Below are 20,091 nucleotides of genomic sequence, written 5' to 3'. Positions count from 1 at the left end.
TATTTGGCTTTTGTGGAGCTTTGAGCTACTGAAGACTGCTTGCTGCATATCCAAGATATCATTGCTTATCCTAAATTGAAACAACATCCTAAAGTACTTTTCCTGTCTTTAACACTTCCACCCTAATCTGAGTCAGTGAATCCATGTAAATCTAAGCCAACCTTCTCATATTTGAGTCCAAAATTAAGAGTGCTTTGTAAGTATCTCATAATGTGTTTAACTGCAACTAGGTGAATCTCCTTTGGCTCACACATAAATTGGCTTAAAGCATTAACAACATAACAAATATCAGGTCTTGTATTTACTAAGTACGTAAGGGACCTAATCATCTGTCTATAGAGAGTAGAATCTATGGAAGGTGATTTTGCTATTGCTTCTTTAAGTTTATGTAGATTAGTCTCTATTGGAGAAGACATAGACTTGTAATTCCACATTCCAAATCTCTTCAAAATGTCTGAGGTATACTTCCCTTGATTAAGTATGGTACTGTCAGAATTCTTCCGTACTTCCAGTCCTAGGAAGTAATGAAGGAGTCCCAAGTCTTTCATTCGAATTCTCTAGTTAGATCTTTCTTGCATTGATCTATAAGATGATCATTACTTGTTATTAGTAAATTATCAAGATATAGTATGAGAATTACCATATCATCTTTATCTCTTTTATAATATAAATTTGGACTGTCTTCATTCTTGGAGAATCTTAAGCCGGTGAGATACTTATCAATTTTTTCATACCAGGCCCTTGGAGCCTGCTTAAGTCCATAGAGAGCTTTCTTGATCCTACAAACAAAAACGTTAGGATCATTATTTTCAAATCCTTCAGAGTGCTCCAGATATACTTCTTCTGTAATCTTTCCATTTAGGAGTGTTGTTTTTACATCCATTTGATGTACTTTCCATCCTTCGATGCTGCAATTGCTAGGACTGCTCTTACAGAGGTATATCTGGCAATAGGAGCAAAGGTTTCTTCATAATCAATCCCTTCTTTCTGAGAAAATCCTCTGGCTACAAATCTAGCTTTATACTTCTCAATGCTACCGTCAACAACATGCTTTATTTTAAATATCCACTTGGAAGAAACAACATATTTTCCTTTAGGTCATGGAACAATTTCCCAAACATCATTCTTCATAATAGATTGGTATTCTTCCGTCATAGCTTCATTTCAGGCTGTATGTTTAATAGCATCTAAAGGATTGGTTGGTTCTGTTTTGGACAAATCATTCATGTTTGTTGTATAACTAGAAATTTTTTTAGGTCTTTTGCATTCTTTGACTGTTCCAGAAGGTGCAGCAAAGTCTTGTGCTTCCTCTACTGTTCTGATGGCCCAAAGTGGTCTTTTCTTTGAATTTTGAATTTCTTCAATATTTAGATTTTGAATTTCGTCTTCAATTTCTTCTATGTTCTCCCTCTGAGACTCAGACTCAGTATTTGTTTTAGAATTGGGTAAAGAAGAAGGTTCTTCAGAACTTAGGGCTCTTTTGAATGCTATAGCTTTTTTAAAAATCACATTCCTACTAAGTTCAATAGATTTTTGTCTAAGTATGAAAATCCTATATGCATTAGATGTTTCATTATACCCTACAAAAATACCTTTCCTCCCAGGGGGTTCTAACTTGGTTCTCTTTTTTTTTGGAATATGGATATATACAGGGCACCCAAGAATCCTAAGATGATTTATATTGGGTTTAACCTTAGTAAAGACTTCTTCTGGAGTTTTATCTCTAAGGTAAGAGTGAGGACTTGTGTTTTGAATATAAACAGGAGTACAAGAGGCTTCTGCCCAAAGATAATATTTTAGATTTTGATCAAATATAATAGCTCCAACAACTTCTATAATTGTTCTATTCTTTCTTTCTGCTACCCCATTTTGTTCTAGATTATAAGGAATGGTGTACTCTCTCTTAATTCATGTTTCTTTACAAAACCTTTTAAACAAATTTGAGGTGTATTCCCCTCCATTATCAATTCGAAGAGTTTAAATTTTATGTCTTGATAAGTTTTCAATTGATGTTTTGAATTCTTTAAATCTCATTAGGATTTCTTCTGATTCTTTGCATTTTTAGAAATAAATCCATGTTTATATAGAGAAGTCATCTATGAACAAAATATAGTACCAGAATCCGCTAAGAGAAGGAATAGACATAGGTCCACATAAATCTGAATGAATTAATTCTAAAACATTATTTTTTTTTCTAGTGCTATCATGAAATGGACTTTCGGTGTTCTTACCCAATGCGCACCTTTTGCATATGCTTGAGTGGTCTTTATTGAGTTTATGTAAACCAGTAATCACCTTCTCCATAGTTGACAAGGTTTTGAAGTTTAGATGCCCTAATCTTCTATGCCAAATTTCATTTATTTCTTTAGCTTGATGAATTAAGGCTTGAATAGGTCGACTATATTTTGAATTTAATTCATACAAATATCCTTTTCTCTGACCAATCAACTTTGCTTTCTTGATTGAGGAGTTCTTTGCCCAAGTTATTACTTTGCCGTCCACAAATGCAACATTATGCCCATCATCTTCAAGTGTTGTAATTGAGATTAGATTTCTTCCAATTCCTTTGACGGGATGTGCTGAATTATCACCAATGGTAACTTCGCCATTGACTTTTTCTGAAATAGAGTCTAGTGCTTCTTTGTATCTTGTTATATGTCTAGAAGATCCACTATCAATTACCCACATTTTATTTGAGATTTCATTTGATGGTGACGAATATAATACATGATTCTTAGGATCATAATTATCTTTTTCTCTAGTAACACTTGTACAGTTCACTTGTTTCGAATTCTTAGGACAATTAGATTTGTAGTGTCCAAACTTTTCACATTTGAAACACTTTATTTTGTATTAATCTCTCTTGGGTTTTCCATTCTTTTGATTTCCCCTTTTCTTCTTGAAATGCTTCTTCTTGCCCTTATAAGAGTTTGTTTTAAGAACATGAAGTTCTTCATCTTCCATTTTCAATTTCCCTCATTTCTTTAATTTTCTGGATTCTTCTTGAAGACAATCACCTTTTAGTTTGTTGAAGTCAGAAAGTTTATCTCTGGTACTTATTCCTTGTGCAAAAGTTTCCCATGAATCTGGTAATCCATCTATTGCCATTAGTGTTAGTTCCGTGTCACTAATAATGGTTCCTATACTTGATAGTTCATCTCTAATGCCTGCAACTCTTAGGAAGTAAGAATTCATTGATTCTCCTTTCTTTATTTGAATGTGATTTAGTTGCCTTTTCAGTGCGAGAACCCTAGTTGCATTATTGACCTCATATGCATTTAGTAATGCATTATCATATCAAATGCTGTCTGATGTTTTGTAAGCATGGTTATGATATCATTTTTTACTCCACCTAATATGATTTGAATTGCTTTCCTATTTCCTTTGCTCCAGATAGATTTATGAGGTTCAACTGGAGGTTGTTTGGATGCTTTATCAACAAATTGTTTTACATCATTCTCTTCAAGAATCATCATGATTCTGAATTTCCAGGCATCAAAGTGTTCTTTCCCATCAAACCTGTCCTCGGGTCTGATTGTATATGCCATTGAAGATAGGAGATAGTTGCTATATATATATATATATATATATATATATATATATATATATATATATATAAAGTCTGATTACTGAATTTTGCAGAGCCTAGGTTCGACTACTAGAGCTCTGATACCATGTCAAGTTTTTGCAATTGCTATGACTGAATATAGACTAGATTCTGTCTTCTTCTTCTCCTTGTGATTTGCTGAGAACAACTTCAAAGTATTGCCTTCAGTTAAATTTGAAATGTAATTCAGAATTCTGTCTTTTACTTCTGCAATTCGTATGAGGGCAGTAATGACTGAGGAGCAGACTAGTTTATTTTTTTGTGTGCTCTTAGACTTCATCCTTACTCTCTATAAGTATAGGAATCAAGGGACATGTCCTTAGAAAGGACATGTCTCTTCCAAAGTTATTTGCCTAACCTCTAGAAGTCGGCAACTTTCTAAGAATAATTTAAGTTTAATTGCAAACATAAACAATGAAGTTTAGTTTAGTCTTAAACCAAAATCCTAAGGATAGACGCCAATCTTATAAGGGGAACACAACAAACACTTAGTCCTTTACTTATCATGCCATATCAGATCAGATCGATCAGATCAGTATGCTAGCAAGTTACAAAATTAACATTAAGGTGTTTCTGCATCAACTTTGTGTAAATGTTCTCAAATAAACTAAAATTGCGTTCACACCCAGAAGCACAACATGGCTGGGACAAAACATAGATAGCTATCTTTCTAAGAATAAGGGTGCCAACATCATAATTCTTCCACCATAAATCGACGAAAAATTATTTAGAAATATTAGAATTGAGTAAACAATGTAGCAAGAAAGTTTCGAATTTTGTTTTTGTAGTATTTAACTTAAATTTTTTACCTAGTGGTTGTTTTTCTTTCTTCTTAATTGCTTCTTGTGAAGAGAAGAGTATCCCTTTACACCCTTGTAGACCTTGAATGAAAAATAATTAAAATTAAATGATAAATCAGATATATGAAATTAGTTACTATGTACGCAAATTGTATGTTTCTAGATAGGCAAACTCAGCAATGAACATTTGCTAATTCATAAATGAAATGTAGCATTTGACCACCAACTCATCAAGAACCATGACTCTCAATTCACGACCAGGTGCCATCTTAACAATTAATTGAACAATACCTCCCACAACCTCCTCATTAACCCTAAATGAAATAGAGTGTTGGGTACAAGAGGTAGGCCAAGGCATATAATGACTAGTGGAGTTCGCTTGTCCATGATCAGTGACGAGTTAAAGGATTTAAAATTTTCTTTTATTCCCATCATAGTAATGTGAAATGACCTCTTTGGCCCTATCCATGGCCTCATAAATGAAACCCAGTGGCATGCCCTCTCCATCCACCATGCGAAGATCGCTTACCAAAGGTTCTGTCACCTAAAAAAATGAAAAACAAAATTTTAAAATATTAAAAAAATAACCTCTTCAAAAAACAACAAATAGATTGTTTTGTATAATGGTTGTGTTTGTTATTGACCCAAATCAACTCCTTTGCGCTTTTGTTGGATGTTTCATGAAAAGCAATATTTTCAATCTTCTCCACCTCAACCCTTTTGGAGAATACAGGCTCTAACCAAACATCACACACAAAATTTGCTTCAGATAAGGAATGACACCAATTATGCTTTGCAATTTGAGGAAATGTGTAGCAAATCATGCTAGTCTTGGTCGCACAAGGTTGTTGCCATTTGTGTGTTTTGTCATCAAAGAAAGATCCCAAGTATGATTGTAGATCAATTCAGTGACATTTTTGGCATCTTCAACTACCATTTTTGCCTATCAAATATGCCCAATATCCTTAACAAATAAGTCCAAACAATGTATAGCAGAAAAACTCTGTGTAAGTGTAGAATGTCTTTCCATAAGCATTCTACCTGCTGCTACATATGCAGCTGTGTTGCTAGTAATAATTTGCACAACATTGTCAACTCCAACCTCTTGGATCACCACATCCAAAAAATTGCACAAAGTCTCAGAGTTTCACGTGAGACATCAATTAACTTCAAAAGTACCATCGCAGCATTAGAAGCCATTCAGAAGTTGAGGAGAGTCCTATTCCTCCATTCAATAAGTTGCTACAACCTTTTCTCTTCTAAACTCTATTTTGATCATCAATGAAAAACATGTGTTTTTTACAACTTTCTTTAGCAATGGCTCATTGAAGTCCTTAATTATTCAAGTCTTAAACCCCTTTCTTGCAATTGTAAATGCATTAATCAAACCTTCCCAATACTGGCTGTTTGCTGCATTGAAAGGTAAATCATTGTAGTGCCAAAAATTTGCTTCTGCCATCCTAGCTCATATTTTTCTTTATTTCATTTAGTAATTTTAACTGAAGGTTGTGCTCATGGAACATTGCGTTAAACAAACTAATTTGAGTTTGATGAAAGAGACTCATTTATTATAATAATATTCATATCTTTATTATTTATTATTTAATGGTCAATATTTTAACCTACATAAATATTAAATAGTTCCTAGTTTACAATTGTTTCTTTATAGAAACATGGACTTAGTAAATCTTGTAAATGATTATTTGATCATTTGTTCAATTATTTACAAAAACATAGTATTGAAGCAAAATGATTTTTTTTAAAAGAAAAAATTATAATTTTGTTATTATTTGGCTTAACTTTAATTTTTTTTGGGTTTGTTCCATCTGGAATTTTCATAGGTTTGTGTGGCTGCTCACTTAGAGGCTTTGTTTTTGTGTTCGTGCTTTTGGTCAAACAAAGTTTTTGTTTGTTTTCCTCAAAACCCATTTAGGGCTTTCACATGAATATTTTGGTGCATTTTTTTGTGAAGATTTCTAGGTCTTCCTCATTTTTTTGGATGTGTAAAAATTTGTACATTGCAATTTGTGCAAGTCCTAGCTCATCTTTCTTGAAGTCGTTACTTGGATCTGCCTCTTTTTGCATTGGAATTTGTTCCTCACCGTATTCTATTTTTCATCGATTTAGAATTTCTCGTTTTCCGTGCTCTAGAAAGTGTGCAAATGGTGTTTTTGACCAACATTATGTTGGAAGGCAATCAACGATTCAACGACAAAATTACAACACATGGAAAAAGTGAAAGATGACTATCTTTGAGTATCGTCGTCTCGATGAACTCATTTTGGGTAAACAATCTCATTCTACCGGAGTTGGACAAGATCAGGATAAGTTTGACAAGTGAAACTGAGAAACGATCATGCTAGAAGAAACTTCAGTGTAACTACTGCTACAAATTTGGTTACTTGATAAAGAAATTTTGGAATTGGCTTACTTCTAAACAACGTAAGCAGGGAGGGTCTTGGCTTAAGTCCAATGCCGTAGAGCACTTAAAGCAAAAAAATCTGCATTTTATGCTTTGATGGCAAACTGCCCTGCAGATCATTTGAAGTTTTTTGCTTGGTATGTAGATTTCAGTGCTTTGCAATACTTCCCTCATTGGCATGATTGGTTCATAGATATTTTCACATTTATTGTTTCAACCATTCTTGGTGGAGTAGAGGAGTATACTGTTTTTGGCAAGGCCAACATGCAGAGACAATATGGTGGGAGGAATCTCATATTCCTCCATGTATGCTATGTTGTTGGTATGGAACTAAATCTTCTCTTAGTGAGCTAGAGTATGTGACATTCTCCTTAGCTTGATGTGATCTTCACTTCACACAAGTGTTTGATTGTTGATTGTGCGACACACACCACATGGGTAATCAGCATCGTGGATCATGGTTTGTGCAAGTTTGTGGATTTAGGTGATTCTCTTTATCATGCCTTTGCAACAAAGTCATTTTCCATCAGTAGTCTTTGGCATCAATCATATGGCCACCTTAATAATTACTATCTTTCTCAGCTTGTTTTGGATGATCTAGTTCTTGGTTGTTCTTGGCTTACTTGAGATCCAGACTCAACATCACTGAGTTTGTGGAGCTTGAGGTTGGGAAACACCATAGGACACCATTTAAGGATGGTGACTCATGGCGAGCCTCAAAGGTATTGTAGTTGGTCCAAACTAATATATGTGGTCCAATGAATACATCTTTTGTTACCGATGCTAAGTATTTCTTGCTTTTTGTTGATGATTTCAGTCGTAAAATGTGGGTGTACTTTCTTAGATAGAAATCAAATGTGTTTATTGTATTCCAAAAGTTTAAGGCCTTAGTAGAAAATAGTACACTCATTATACTCATTAGTAGGACATTGTTGAATGTGCAAACCACACTACAAGTGAAATGGCTGGGTCATGGATGGAACAAAAGAGTGTTACTAAGAAATTTTGGGCAGAAGCAGTATTTATTGCACTCTATCTCCTTAATTGGTCATCCACACATGTTGTTAAGTGAAAGACTTTTGAGGAAGCTTGGACTCTATTGGTTCCCAAAACCGCAGATTGGAATCCTACGAGCCTTTCTCGCTCGATGCTGGGATAACCAATCGGTAATGGGCAACATGACGGGACTGATCAATGCAATCGAAATCCCTTGCACTTCTGACTTTGCAAAACCAAGATGGGTGTAACTAATCTTGAACAACACACTTAAGCCCAGGATGCTTATAGTAGATTGATTAGAACCCGAATATAATGAAAGCTTTGAAAATGGCAAGAATTATAGAAAGCTTTTAACCTACAAATTATGAACTAAGAACAAAAGTAAATGATTGTATAAATGTGATAATGTTTTAAATAAAGAATAATTATAGATTAATGCAACAAATGAGTATATTAATTCTTCAAAGGCAAGATATGAAATAATTGCCAGCATATGGATTGTGAATTATGAAAAATATAAAGACCAGTGCTGAAGGGCGATAGAGTCAATATTATAAGTTTAAAACATACAACTTTATAAAATTCTACGCACATTAATTATAAACAATTTAGTAATCAAGATGCGATAGATCAAATATATGGACGCAATTTTAAAACAGTCTAGAATTTATTGTAACTCCTTTGGTTCGGAGACAAACCAGACATAGATTTGGAAACAATAAAATATTTCTCAATATCTATGATGTTGATTTTAAAAGGCTATAATTGATCCTGTCCACTTATTTATCAGATAAATTATTTATAAAATCAAAATAATAATTATAAAGGACGAAACTATATAATATCTTAACTCTAAAGCTTCATGCAAAGAAAATATATATTTCTTACTGATCATGCCAGAAATAAAATTGCACTGGAGACACTCCTCATAGATGATCCACCCAATGCAGTTTGACTCCAGAATCGCATGTAAATTTATTCAACAATCCACAATTCATGAGCTTTGCACAATCATTCAATATTTTCAAATAAAGGAAGATAATATGTCAAAGTGCATAAGACTTGGGTATGTAAAAATTTATATATGGATATGAATTGTGTTTTTTGTTTTTTTACATCTCATATTTATAACCACTAAAAGAGTGTGTAACCCTTCCAAAACAACACACTCCTTTGAAACTAATAACTGACTATTCTAATATTGCTTTGATTTAATGGTAAAATCCGGTAAGTTATGTTTATGCTTTGTTAATGATAATGAATTCATTCAAACTTTTATGCTCAACAACACACATATACTTCATATATCTGCGACTTGTTTTCAATTCCTCCTGTGAGGCTCTCAATTAACAATCGAGCATGTTGGGAGTCGCATATTCTTCATCCAAGCAAATCTTTTCTCTTTTGCACTTTGATTTTGTAATATTTGCCTTCAAAAATCTCATCCTTTGTTCCCTGAACGCTCATGAGGCTGCAACAAAATTAAGAAAAATGTATCAGACATTGAAATTGATGGTGGATGGTCAATAATACAGGAGCCCTTTTAATTTCCTTCGGGTGAAAATCTGACTCTTGTGACTCTCTTGATAATCTTTCTTCCCATACTCCACTGGACGATCGTTGAAGACGTGGCTCTATATGCGATGCATATTATTGTAATATGTGTATTGACCTGTCATTTGTTCTTTGCATATATTAAACTTTGCGATGGATCCTTGCAAGCTCGGCCATGAATAAGAACCGACAATCGATTTCCGCAAAAGATGTTTAGAGTGCTGGGTGCAATTGTCTTCAGGTTATGTGGGCCCATTGTTTTCTTTTAAAACTGGAGCTTGGTATTGCTGATTCATAGCTCTCATGGCTTCCTCTAATTTGTTTTACATATGATGACTTGGATGAGAGTCTCTCATCCTGTATCTCCTTTAAGACCTGATGTATTTCCTCTGTCCATCTGGCAACTGCAAAATACATCATTGTCTTTGCCATTGCATCATTGATAATTATTGCCGTCATGTATACTGCTGCTGTAAACAGAAATTGATATGAACCAACAAGTGTACAGAGGTTTTTATGTGTTTTCTGTATGTGATATATTCCATATCACTGTCTTAGTTCCAGTTATGAATTCTTATACTCCACCAGTAATATATTCTCTCCTCCTTTTTTAGTGACATGTAGCCTACCTGGAAACAATCATTCTTCACCACTGTTATATTCTGAAAACTATATTCAGGAGTATCTGATCTGGGGAAGCTGAAAATGTTTCTCACTGTCTGAAGCTTGAACAGGAAATATGGTGTTTGAAGAATATGAATTTGCTGGGTCTTCATTCATTTCAGATACATGTTAAATTTCTAAAGTCAACTTGAAGTCAGGAAATTTTGTTTATCTCTTTGTATACTGAAGCTTATCACAGCAAACTATTTATTGCAATATCACTGTCATTATCCAAATCTGGAAACACTGTTACTGAATGCTCAGGCTAGTTATGATGTTTTAGAGAATCACCAAATATGGGATACAGGTGAAACTTAATGATTTAATACAATGCCTTGTGATATGGTTAAGAAATCATTGAATATCGCTGACATGCAAAGGCAGAGAGTTTCCCATTATGATCAATTTATTTTTTCACTAATGGTTTATTATCTTTTAAAGAGAAGGGAGTCATGTCAGCATAAGTGGAGCCTCAAAATTTGGGCTCCATCAGTGGCTCTTGTTGGGGACAGATGCCCCTTGTGGGCATAGTGAGAATTCCAGCTGTCTCTGGAGGAGCAGACCGAAAATCCATGCTTAACATGGTGCACAGTGAAATTGGGTGGCCCCAAGCCCCCCAAAAAAATGAACAATACTTCTTTCCTCTATCAAACACTTGATCCTGATTGTGGAACACTTTGAACCTGCTGAATATGGTAATATATTGTTCCTCAATAAAATCTGATCTGTTAGCAAATAGAAAACAATCATCAAATGTTATGTGTTTTTCCTTCATCATTTGTTCAGAATTAACCTTTACCATATCAATAAGATCATCTGAAAAGAAATAAATTTTAACATTATTCAATCCAAACATCTGATCTCTTACTTCATTGATCTGATTAGTATACACAAAAGAAAAATCCTTAAAAGAAGGATGACGAAAACTTGAAAGCAATTCCTTAAGCATATTATTAACAAATGTTATCATAGAGTCTTCAGGGATACTTACCTCGGTATGCTGCTCATACTTCATACCTGTATCAAATGCATCATCCATTTGGGCAATTCTTATACAATCTTTGGTATCTGACTCATGCTTAGCCTCTGAGAGGTTATCAAGCACAATGCGGTCTTTGTTGAATGAAGAATCCTTATGATCACGCATTTGACTGATTATACAAGCGTCTGGACTAATCTTTTCTGCACAATTTGCTTGCTCTCCATACACCAGATGTTGTTCCTCATAACAAAAGGCTTTGAAGGCTGCTCACAATCAGCAACTATTACTCCTCTTTTATCAAAAATCTGAGAATGCGATGGAAGTTGAACATCAGTCTTCTGAAGAATAACACTCAGATTCTTTCTGATCTTTCTCTAGGGAAGAAGGCTATTAGCTGCACATGGGTGTCTAATGTCAAATAAAAATTTGGTGGAAGCATTGACAAGCGCAAAACACATCCTGTTGCGAGCAGGTTCTCACAGAAAGAAGGCATTTAATTCATTCAATTATTTACCAAAACGTAATTAGCCTCAACCTCATTGTGACCGATAGATGAACACGGTTGATATAAGCTTGTACTTCTGCCACCATAGGGACTCTCAAATTGGACATATTTGGAATTATTGCTGCTTGCATGGCTTCTTTTATTTTTTGTCCTTTCTTTTTTTATCATATCAAATTCAGTAAGAAGGGACTTAATCTTTCTAACCATCTTTGGAGTTGCTGCAGGGCATATCTCCATATTTTGTCCAACTGTATTTGCAATGTGGTATTTTAATTGATTAATTTCATTTGTCGTATATTTACCACATTTGGTAATGGACCTCTCCCACTTTATATCCCTGGTATCCCGTATTTCCATTCTTTGTCTTTTGATATTTTTGGCTTTGTTGTTATAGTTGAAGTTGGACTTGGACTTGACATTGGTTTAACATGAAAAATATTCACTGCGTCTTGTGAAAAGTCAAAAAAATGATTATCAATTGTTTGAAAAAAAAAGTATTTAGAGATAGGTTAAAAATATAATCAAATAAGTTCGGAAGAGAAATAGAAATATTTTTGCCAGCATATCCCCTTCTTTTTCAAGATTTTTTGATTTGCTTTCAATGGAAATGAAAAATACCAAAAACTATTATCAAAACCCTTTTTGCCTCTTTGGTCTCGATTGCTCACCCAACTCCAAGCTTACGTAGGTCTATCCTGTGACTTGGGAGTCTTTGCTGATGACCTCGTCCAAACTCAGCTAACAAGTCCATGACGAGTCGATTCACCAAGCCATGAGACTCACAAGTCTTGTTGTGTTCGTATCAAGTCCTATGAGTTTTCTATCAGTGAACTCAACAATAAAGTAACATGTTGACAAGTCTTGGCAGAAAGAAGTATGGAGTTTGGAGAGAAAATATAACGTGATTGTGTTGAATTTGTAATGAGAAGATGACATCGGGCAATGTGTGGTGTAGGGAACTAACTAGGCCTTCCCCTTTCTCATGTTGGAGGGCACCCAACCCTTATTCTAACTTGTTGCGTATAAGTCCATTCCTTGAGACCCAAAATATTTTCTGGGTCTCTAAACTAAGTAAGAATTTCTAAATAATATGCTAGAGAGGCTGGTGCTAAAGTTTAAATCACAAATTGTAATAGGGTGGCAACAAGGGGAATTCGGGAGGAGGGGAAGAGCCAAGGAAACCATATTATACCGCACTAAGCACAATGAACCCTCTTTAATTTACCTATCTCATAAGTTCCTTACAAAACTATGTATTATTCTTAATGATACCATATATGTTGCTTGTAATGGTAGTCTTATTTGGTCAACCCTTACAAGTTATGTAGGAATTTTGTTCAAGGATCCTTTTTTGTCAATTGGCCATTAAGTTTTAGGTTAGAGGCTTAAAGGTATATGGTTATGGTCCTTTGGAGTGTGGGATATTGTAATGTCCCCTTTTCTCAAATAAGATGAAATAATAAATAATAAAAATGAATTAATACAAGAATAAATAATAAAAAATATTAATGTAATTTGTTATTCAATTAATTGTTGAAAGAATATAATATTAATTGTAATATCATAATGTATTATATAATATAATCTATAATTAAATATTACACCATTAATATAATATAATGAATAATATTAATTGATAATAAAATAAAAAATAAAATAATCAAATAATGAAGATAAATAAAGAAATAGATAAAATTTTAATATTAATAAAAAAATTATAGTAATTACAAATTATAGGAACTGACGACCAATGAAGCATACACTTATAAAGAAAACTAATTAGATTGGAGGAGTTACGACTCTAGAGGCTTTGCAGAGCTCGCACTTGAGAAATATAGAAATGGATTAAGGAAAAGCAGCATAGATGGATCCCGCAAATTACATTGTTACTGGACGACAAACTCCATTGACCTACATCATCACTGGTGGCATCTATCTGCATTTGATCGATTCTCATTGTCTAGAAACCATGAAAAATTCTCAGAAGTCATTTTCTGCCCATCTAAACTGCTGTCTATATTAATTTCTTATAACATTAATAATATTGGCTGGTAATATATACAACAATATACTCCACACAATATTCTTCTTCATACCTGTAGGATACGGCAATAAATAGACATGGAATATAAAGGATATTTTAAACAGCATCATGGAGAACGTCAGATTTGGGATGGAGAATAAAGTCCCAATTTCATATAACATGTTGTCAAGCAAAAGAAGATGAAAAAAGTATTTGGTAAAGTCACATTGAGGTAGCCTTTATCCTCACTAATGTTTACACATCAGTGAACACCACTCAGGGCCGGCGCATAGACACCAAGTAATTAAGGTTCTGACTGGATCATGTGGCATGCCACTTTGGAAGTAAAATTTTTATGAACCATTCTCTAAGGTCTGCGAGCTGTATTTTACCAAGGGGTACTTTATCGACCATATTTCTGAAGTAGTGATATAATTCAACTCATTGGAATTATCATAATCAAAACAACAAATTATATTAAGCAAGCACGTCTCCTTGATTATTTAACCATTCATAGTGAAGGGCTCTAACTGTTCTTGCAGAAGGAGAAATAGGATACAGATCTTCCCCTAGGGGAGATCGATAAGATCTAGAGTCGAGCATACAACTAGCAACTGCTGATGTTTCCAGAGAAACACAAAATGAGATGCACACATGATTAATTCAATTACAGTGTGTTCTGCATGAGTTCAACTACCATAAGGTTTACCATCAGATTCTAAGACTCGCATCAGAATTCTCTGCATGGGGTCCTTCTAACCATAAATCCTAATGTCGATACACCATTGTTAGCGCAAGTCCACTTCTAAAGCATAATGATTTGTAGTGGCACTGTCTTCTGAATTCAATTGAGAACCTGTCCCTATACATATATTTGTTGTGCATTGCACATTAGTCTATTTGCCCTTGTATATTGATCAGGGGTATTAGAATGGGAGTTTTAACATAACCCAATAGGTCTTTTACTTCTGTAATGTATTTATTGTTTGCCTGTTGGAATTGCATTTGTTTGATGAACGTTCAACATTGTGCCTGCGGTTGTGCCTTTGTGTTTGGTCTTGTGGAGTGTGGGTAATCTTGGTAAAATTGGAGTTTTGACATGACCCAATATGTCCTTTACTAAGCTCTTTGGTTTCTGACTTTCCATTCTAGAGAGGTTTCCTTGTTCAAGACAATTAGTCTATTTGAACTCACCTTCTTCCACAGGCGTGCATTCTCATATCTACTAGCCTTCAAAAAAGCCCCCTTATTGAGATGTATGTCTTTATCGCCATTGTGTTTAATTGATTAAACTGTCATGTTAGTTTTTAATTTTTTTTTGCTTAGACAAGTTTTGGTATTAGTTGGCATATAAGAACTGACTATTTTGCCATTAGGTGTTTGATTCCATGTTTCTTTGAAACAAAAAAAAAGCTGTGTATAACTTCTATTCTGGTTTACCATCAGCATAAGCTAAATGTTGTTTTCTTGGCAGAAATTTGGGTGGGAATAATATTAGACACAAGGAACACAAGAAGCTATGGTTAATTGAAAGGGAAGAAATATGAATAATATTAATTTTTTTTTCATAATGTGTAGGAATCTAAATATGGTAATTATTGAAAGAGCTTAAAATCATTAATTTAACTTTAAACTTTTCCCTCGTATATAAAGGGAATTAAGAGAACATTAAGAGCCTTTGGAAATCAGTACAAAGGCATCTGCTGTGAATGATGAGGGGCAGTTGATATGTATTTTTGGCTGCATTACTGGAAATGTTTTTGATTATATAAGCAGGGAAAGGGACCCAATCCTGTCACATAGACAGTTCATTATTGGGAACGTTGCACTTGTACCTAGTTCATTACAAATATTTCAATTTGATAATAAGTTAAAAAATATATTTGATTTTTTGCGATAATCATATCAAAGATGAGGAATCAGTCAGTTTTGAATATTGATATACGATATTAAATTTCATGTTTATTCTGTTTCAAAATATCAATGATCAAAAGTGGAAATTAAACATTCAATTTCATTGATTAATATGATGCATGTATTTAAAGAAATGATTGGGATTCCCAGACTATCTCATGAGTGAAAAGTTAAAAGTTTTCCTGATTTGGATAAACGGCCTTAAACTTTTGAAGGTTTTTGAAGAACAGAAACAAAATGTTGTTGGAGGAACGGAAGACAGCAAGGAAAATTCGAAAGTGACTATCACTACTGAAGAAACCAAGGAAGAGTTGGTATGTAAATTTAAAGAATATATTTTGTATTATTTGGATGTTAATGTTTGTGATACAAGAAGTATTTTGAATCTTTAAGGTGTTTTGGAGACATAGACTATTTAATTTGTAGTTACACAAGTCTTCTATGCCTTTTTGTAATGCCCTTGGTGAATGTTTTAGCCTTGACCTTTGCTCTCATCTATGAAGGGAACCCAAAAAGGAATGGAAAGTACTGATGGGAAAAATTTGCAAAATATGGAAGAGATTTTGGAAATGAGCGCAAAGGCATGTGCTATGAATGATGAGGGGCAGATGGTATGTGTTTTTCATTGAATTTTTTGGAATGTTGTGGCTGTGTTTGATTCAGTACAAGCATGATGCTTCGATACCAAATTAACAAAGAAATTCTAGGCATAGGAATAATTTTATACCAATGATGAGTAATCACTAATCAGATACTTTCAAATTTTGATATATAATATTAAATTTCGCGTATTTATTTTTTCACTTAATTTCAATAATTAAAAGTGGCAAGTTATTTTTTGTAATTTATTACTGCAGTTAATTTCATTATCTTTTATGATGCGTTTATTGGGAGAAAGTTTTGGAGTCTTAAAGTTAAATTCCATACTACAAAAAGTAAAAATAATTCCTAATTTGGATAAATGTCTCTAATATTTGAAGGTTTCTATAAAAGAGGAGCAAAGTGTCATTGAAGAAATTAAAGATGTGAAGGAAAGTTTAGAAGTCGTTACAAATATCACTGTTGAAGAAACCAATGAAGATTTGGTATGTAAATTTAAAAAAATTCTATTATTTGAATGTTGTGTTTGTGAAACAAGAAGAGTTTTGTATCTTTAAGGTGTTTTAGAGGTATTTAGTTGGAGTTCTTCAAATTTACAATGTTTTTTTCTGATGTTATTAGTTTGTCTTTTAGCTACATCAATCTTCCAGTTTTTTGGTTATGCAGTTACTTCTTAGATGATTTTTTTTCATTTGGAAATTTACCTACTGATATTAATGATGCTGAACAGATTTTATTAATTTGAGTTACAAATAAGCTGGAGTTAGCATTTTAACGCTTACAGTGAATGCGAATTGTTTACATTTTGACATTTAAATTTTTTTTTCGATATTTTCTTGCAAGATATAGATAATAAAACATGTGCAAGGCTTGTAATATGGGAGAATAATTGAAAAATGTTATCTATTGTAATGAAATTTGTCTGGTCGTAGTGTTGGAGTTAAAGATTATGAGAAACAGAGAAACATTGGAACAGATTTAAAAATTTGGAGTATACTTAAGTTGTGTAAAAAGATCCAAGGACTTGGCAGTTCTATGTTTTGTGGCATTATGGTCCTTGCAGAAGATATTTTTAGTTCTGTGTTGTAGGTAGTTGGGCAGCTTTAATGGAGGTGGTTGTTGCTAGAAATCATATATGTTGCATTGCTTGACAAAATGAGAGACAATATCTCATTTACATCTCTTTATATTATATTATATCTCTCATATATATAAAATAATTTATCCGACAGAATTACAACATTAACATATATAGAGGAATGTTTTGTGGATAAAGGCAATACAAATACATTCAAGTCTGCTTCTTTAGCAACCATTTCCTCAGCAATTTACAACAGAATATAATATATATTACTTGCAGAACAGGTATCAACCAAGAAAGATTTCTTACTCATTAAGGGACAGAACAAGACTATCACCATTAAAGAAAGATATTAGATAAGAACTAGTTGCAGAATATTACTGAACATTTCATCAGAGTTTTGCAGAAACTTGAGATGGTATTAGAGCTAAGTTATCAAACCTAGGGCTCTGCGAATTTCAGTCATCAGACTTCATATATATCTAGCAACTATCTCATAGCTTCAATGGCATACACAATCAGACCTGAGGACAGGTTTGATGGGAAAGAACACTTTGATGTCTGGAAATTCAGAATCATGATGATTCTTGAAGAGAATGATGTAAAACAATTTGTTGATGGAGCATCCAAACAACCTCCAGTTGAACCACACAAATCTATCTGGAGCAGAGGAAATAGAAAAGCTATTCAAATTATTTTAGATGGAGTAAGAAATGATATCGTACCTATGCTTACAAAACATCAAATTGCCTTTGATATGATGAACGCATTATGAAATGCATATGAGGTAAACAAAGCAACCAGGGTTCTCGCACTGAAAAGACAACTTAATCATATTCAGATAAAGAAAGTAGAATCGATAAATTCTTACTTCCTAAGAGTTGTCGGCATTAGAGATGAACTATCAAGTATAGGAATCACTATTAGTGACACAAAATTAACACTTATGGCTATAGATGGATTGCCAGATTCATGGGAGACATTTGCACAAGGAATAAGTGTCAGAGATAATCTTCCAGACTTTAATAGACTCAAGAACGATTGTCTTCAAGAGCAATCCAGAAAACTAAAGAAAGGAGGCAAACCAAAAACAAAAGATGAAGAACTTCATGTTCTTAATACAAACTCCTATAAGGGTAAGAAGAAGCATTTCAAGAAGAAAAAAGGAAATCAAAAGAATGAAAAACCCAACAAAGACTTATCCAAAATAAAATGCTTTAGATGTGAAAAATTTGGACACTATAAATCTAATTGTTCTGAGAATTCTAAACAACAAGCTAACTGTACAAATGTTACTAGAGAAGAAGATACTTATGATCCTGAGAACTGTGTTTTGTATTCCTCACTATCAAATGAAATTTCAAATAAAGCATGGGTAATTGATAGTGGGTCTTTTAGACATATAACGGGATACAAAGAAACACTAGATTCTTTATTAGAGAAGGTTAACGGTGAAGTTACCATTGGTGATAATTCAACACACTCTGTTGAAGGAATTGGAAATTGTACTTTGAAACTAAAATCAGGAAATACTCTTCTTAAAGGTGTACTCTATGTACCAAAAATTAAAATGAACCTAATCTCAATTACAACACTTGAAGATAATGGGCACAATGTTGGATTTGTGGATGGAAAAGTATTAACTTGGGCAAAAAACTCCTCCATCAAGAAAGCAAAGTTAATTGGCCATAGAAAAGGATATTTGTATGAATTGAATACAGAATCTAGTCGATCTATTCAAGCCCTAGTTCATGAAGCTGCACATATAAATGAAATATGGCATAGAAAGATTAGGGCATATAAATTTCAAAACTTTATAAACTATGGAAAAGATGGTTACTGGATTATGTAAACTAAATAAAGATCACCCAAGTATTTGCAAGGGGTGTGCTCTGGGTAAAAACACCAGAAGTCCCTTTCATGATAGTACTAGAAAAATGAATAATGTACTAGAATTAAATCATTCAGATTTATGTGGACCTATGTCTGTTTCTTCTCTTGGAGGATTCTGGTATTATATCTTGTTCATAGATGACTTCTCTAGGAAAACATGGATTTATTTTTTAAAATGCAAGGAATTAGAAGAAATCCTACACAGATTTTAAAAATTCAAAACATTAACTGAAAAATTTTCAGGGTATAAAATTAAAACCCTTAGAACTAATAACGGAGGATAATATACCTCAGACTTGTTTAAAAGGTTTTGTAAACAATCCGAGATTAAGAGGAAGTACACTGTTGCTTATAATCCAGAACAAAACGGGGTAGCAGAAAGAAATAATAGGACAATTATAGAAGCTGCTAGAGCTTATGATTTTTGATCAAAATCTAGAATATTATCTTTGGGCAGAAGCCTCTAGTACTGTTGTATATATTCAAAACAAAAGCCCTCACTCCTATCTTAAAGATAAAACTCGTGAAGAAGTATTTACCAAAGCAAAACCCAATCTAAGTCATCTTAGAATTTTTGGGTGCCCTGTATATATCCATGTTCCAAAAGAAAAGAGAACCAAGTTAGAACCCTCTAGAAAGAAAGGTATTTTTGTAGGGTACATTGAAACCTCTAAAGCATATAGGATTTTCATACTTGGACAGAAAAGTATTGAACTTAGTAGGGATGCAATCTTTGAAGAAGATCTTGCATTCAAAAGAGCCATAAGTTCTGATGAACCTTCTCTTTCATCTAGTTTTGAAAGAAATACTAAATCTGGGTCCCAGAGGGAGGACTTAGAAGAAATCGAAGATGAAATTCAAAATATGGACTTTGAAGAAAATGCAAAGAAAAGACCACTTTGGGCCATTAAAACAGTTGAAACAGCTCAAGATTTTGCTGCACCTTCTGGAACAGTCAGAGAAAGCAAAAGGCCTAAAAGATTCTCTAGTTATACAACAAACATGAGTGATTTATCCAAAACAGAACCTACCAATCCTTTTGATGCTA

At 33.5% G+C, this 20,091-nt stretch overlaps 1 protein-coding gene across 10 annotated transcripts in view; it reads left to right on the top strand.

Moving 5' to 3' along the window:
- LOC149566325 (uncharacterized) overlaps positions 1-20,091 on the top strand; it is a 161,398-nt gene that overhangs the window by 39,972 nt on the left and 101,335 nt on the right. For 8 of the 10 annotated variants that reach the window (XR_016362155.1, XM_089819733.1, XM_089819727.1 and 5 more), the window contains 3 exons: positions 15,685-15,783; positions 15,973-16,080; positions 16,450-16,554. Coding sequence is in view for 9 of the 10 variants with exons in the window: in XM_089819733.1 (XP_089675859.1) it covers positions 15,685-15,783; positions 15,973-16,080; positions 16,450-16,554 (312 nt within the window). In the remaining variant the exon portion in view is untranslated. The remainder of the gene's footprint in view (positions 1-15,684; positions 15,784-15,972; positions 16,081-16,449; positions 16,555-20,091) is intronic. The other 2 variants (XM_089819729.1, XM_089819725.1) reach the window with 1 other exon arrangement.

This window comes from Cupressus sempervirens, chromosome 3, assembly GCF_028749045.1.
Source record: "Cupressus sempervirens isolate cs-2001-9-10 chromosome 3, ASM2874904v1, whole genome shotgun sequence".
Classification (NCBI taxonomy): Eukaryota; Viridiplantae; Streptophyta; class Pinopsida; order Cupressales; family Cupressaceae; genus Cupressus; species Cupressus sempervirens.
Note: the sequence above shows the minus strand (reverse complement) of the source record. Positions and strands in the feature narration are given on the sequence as shown.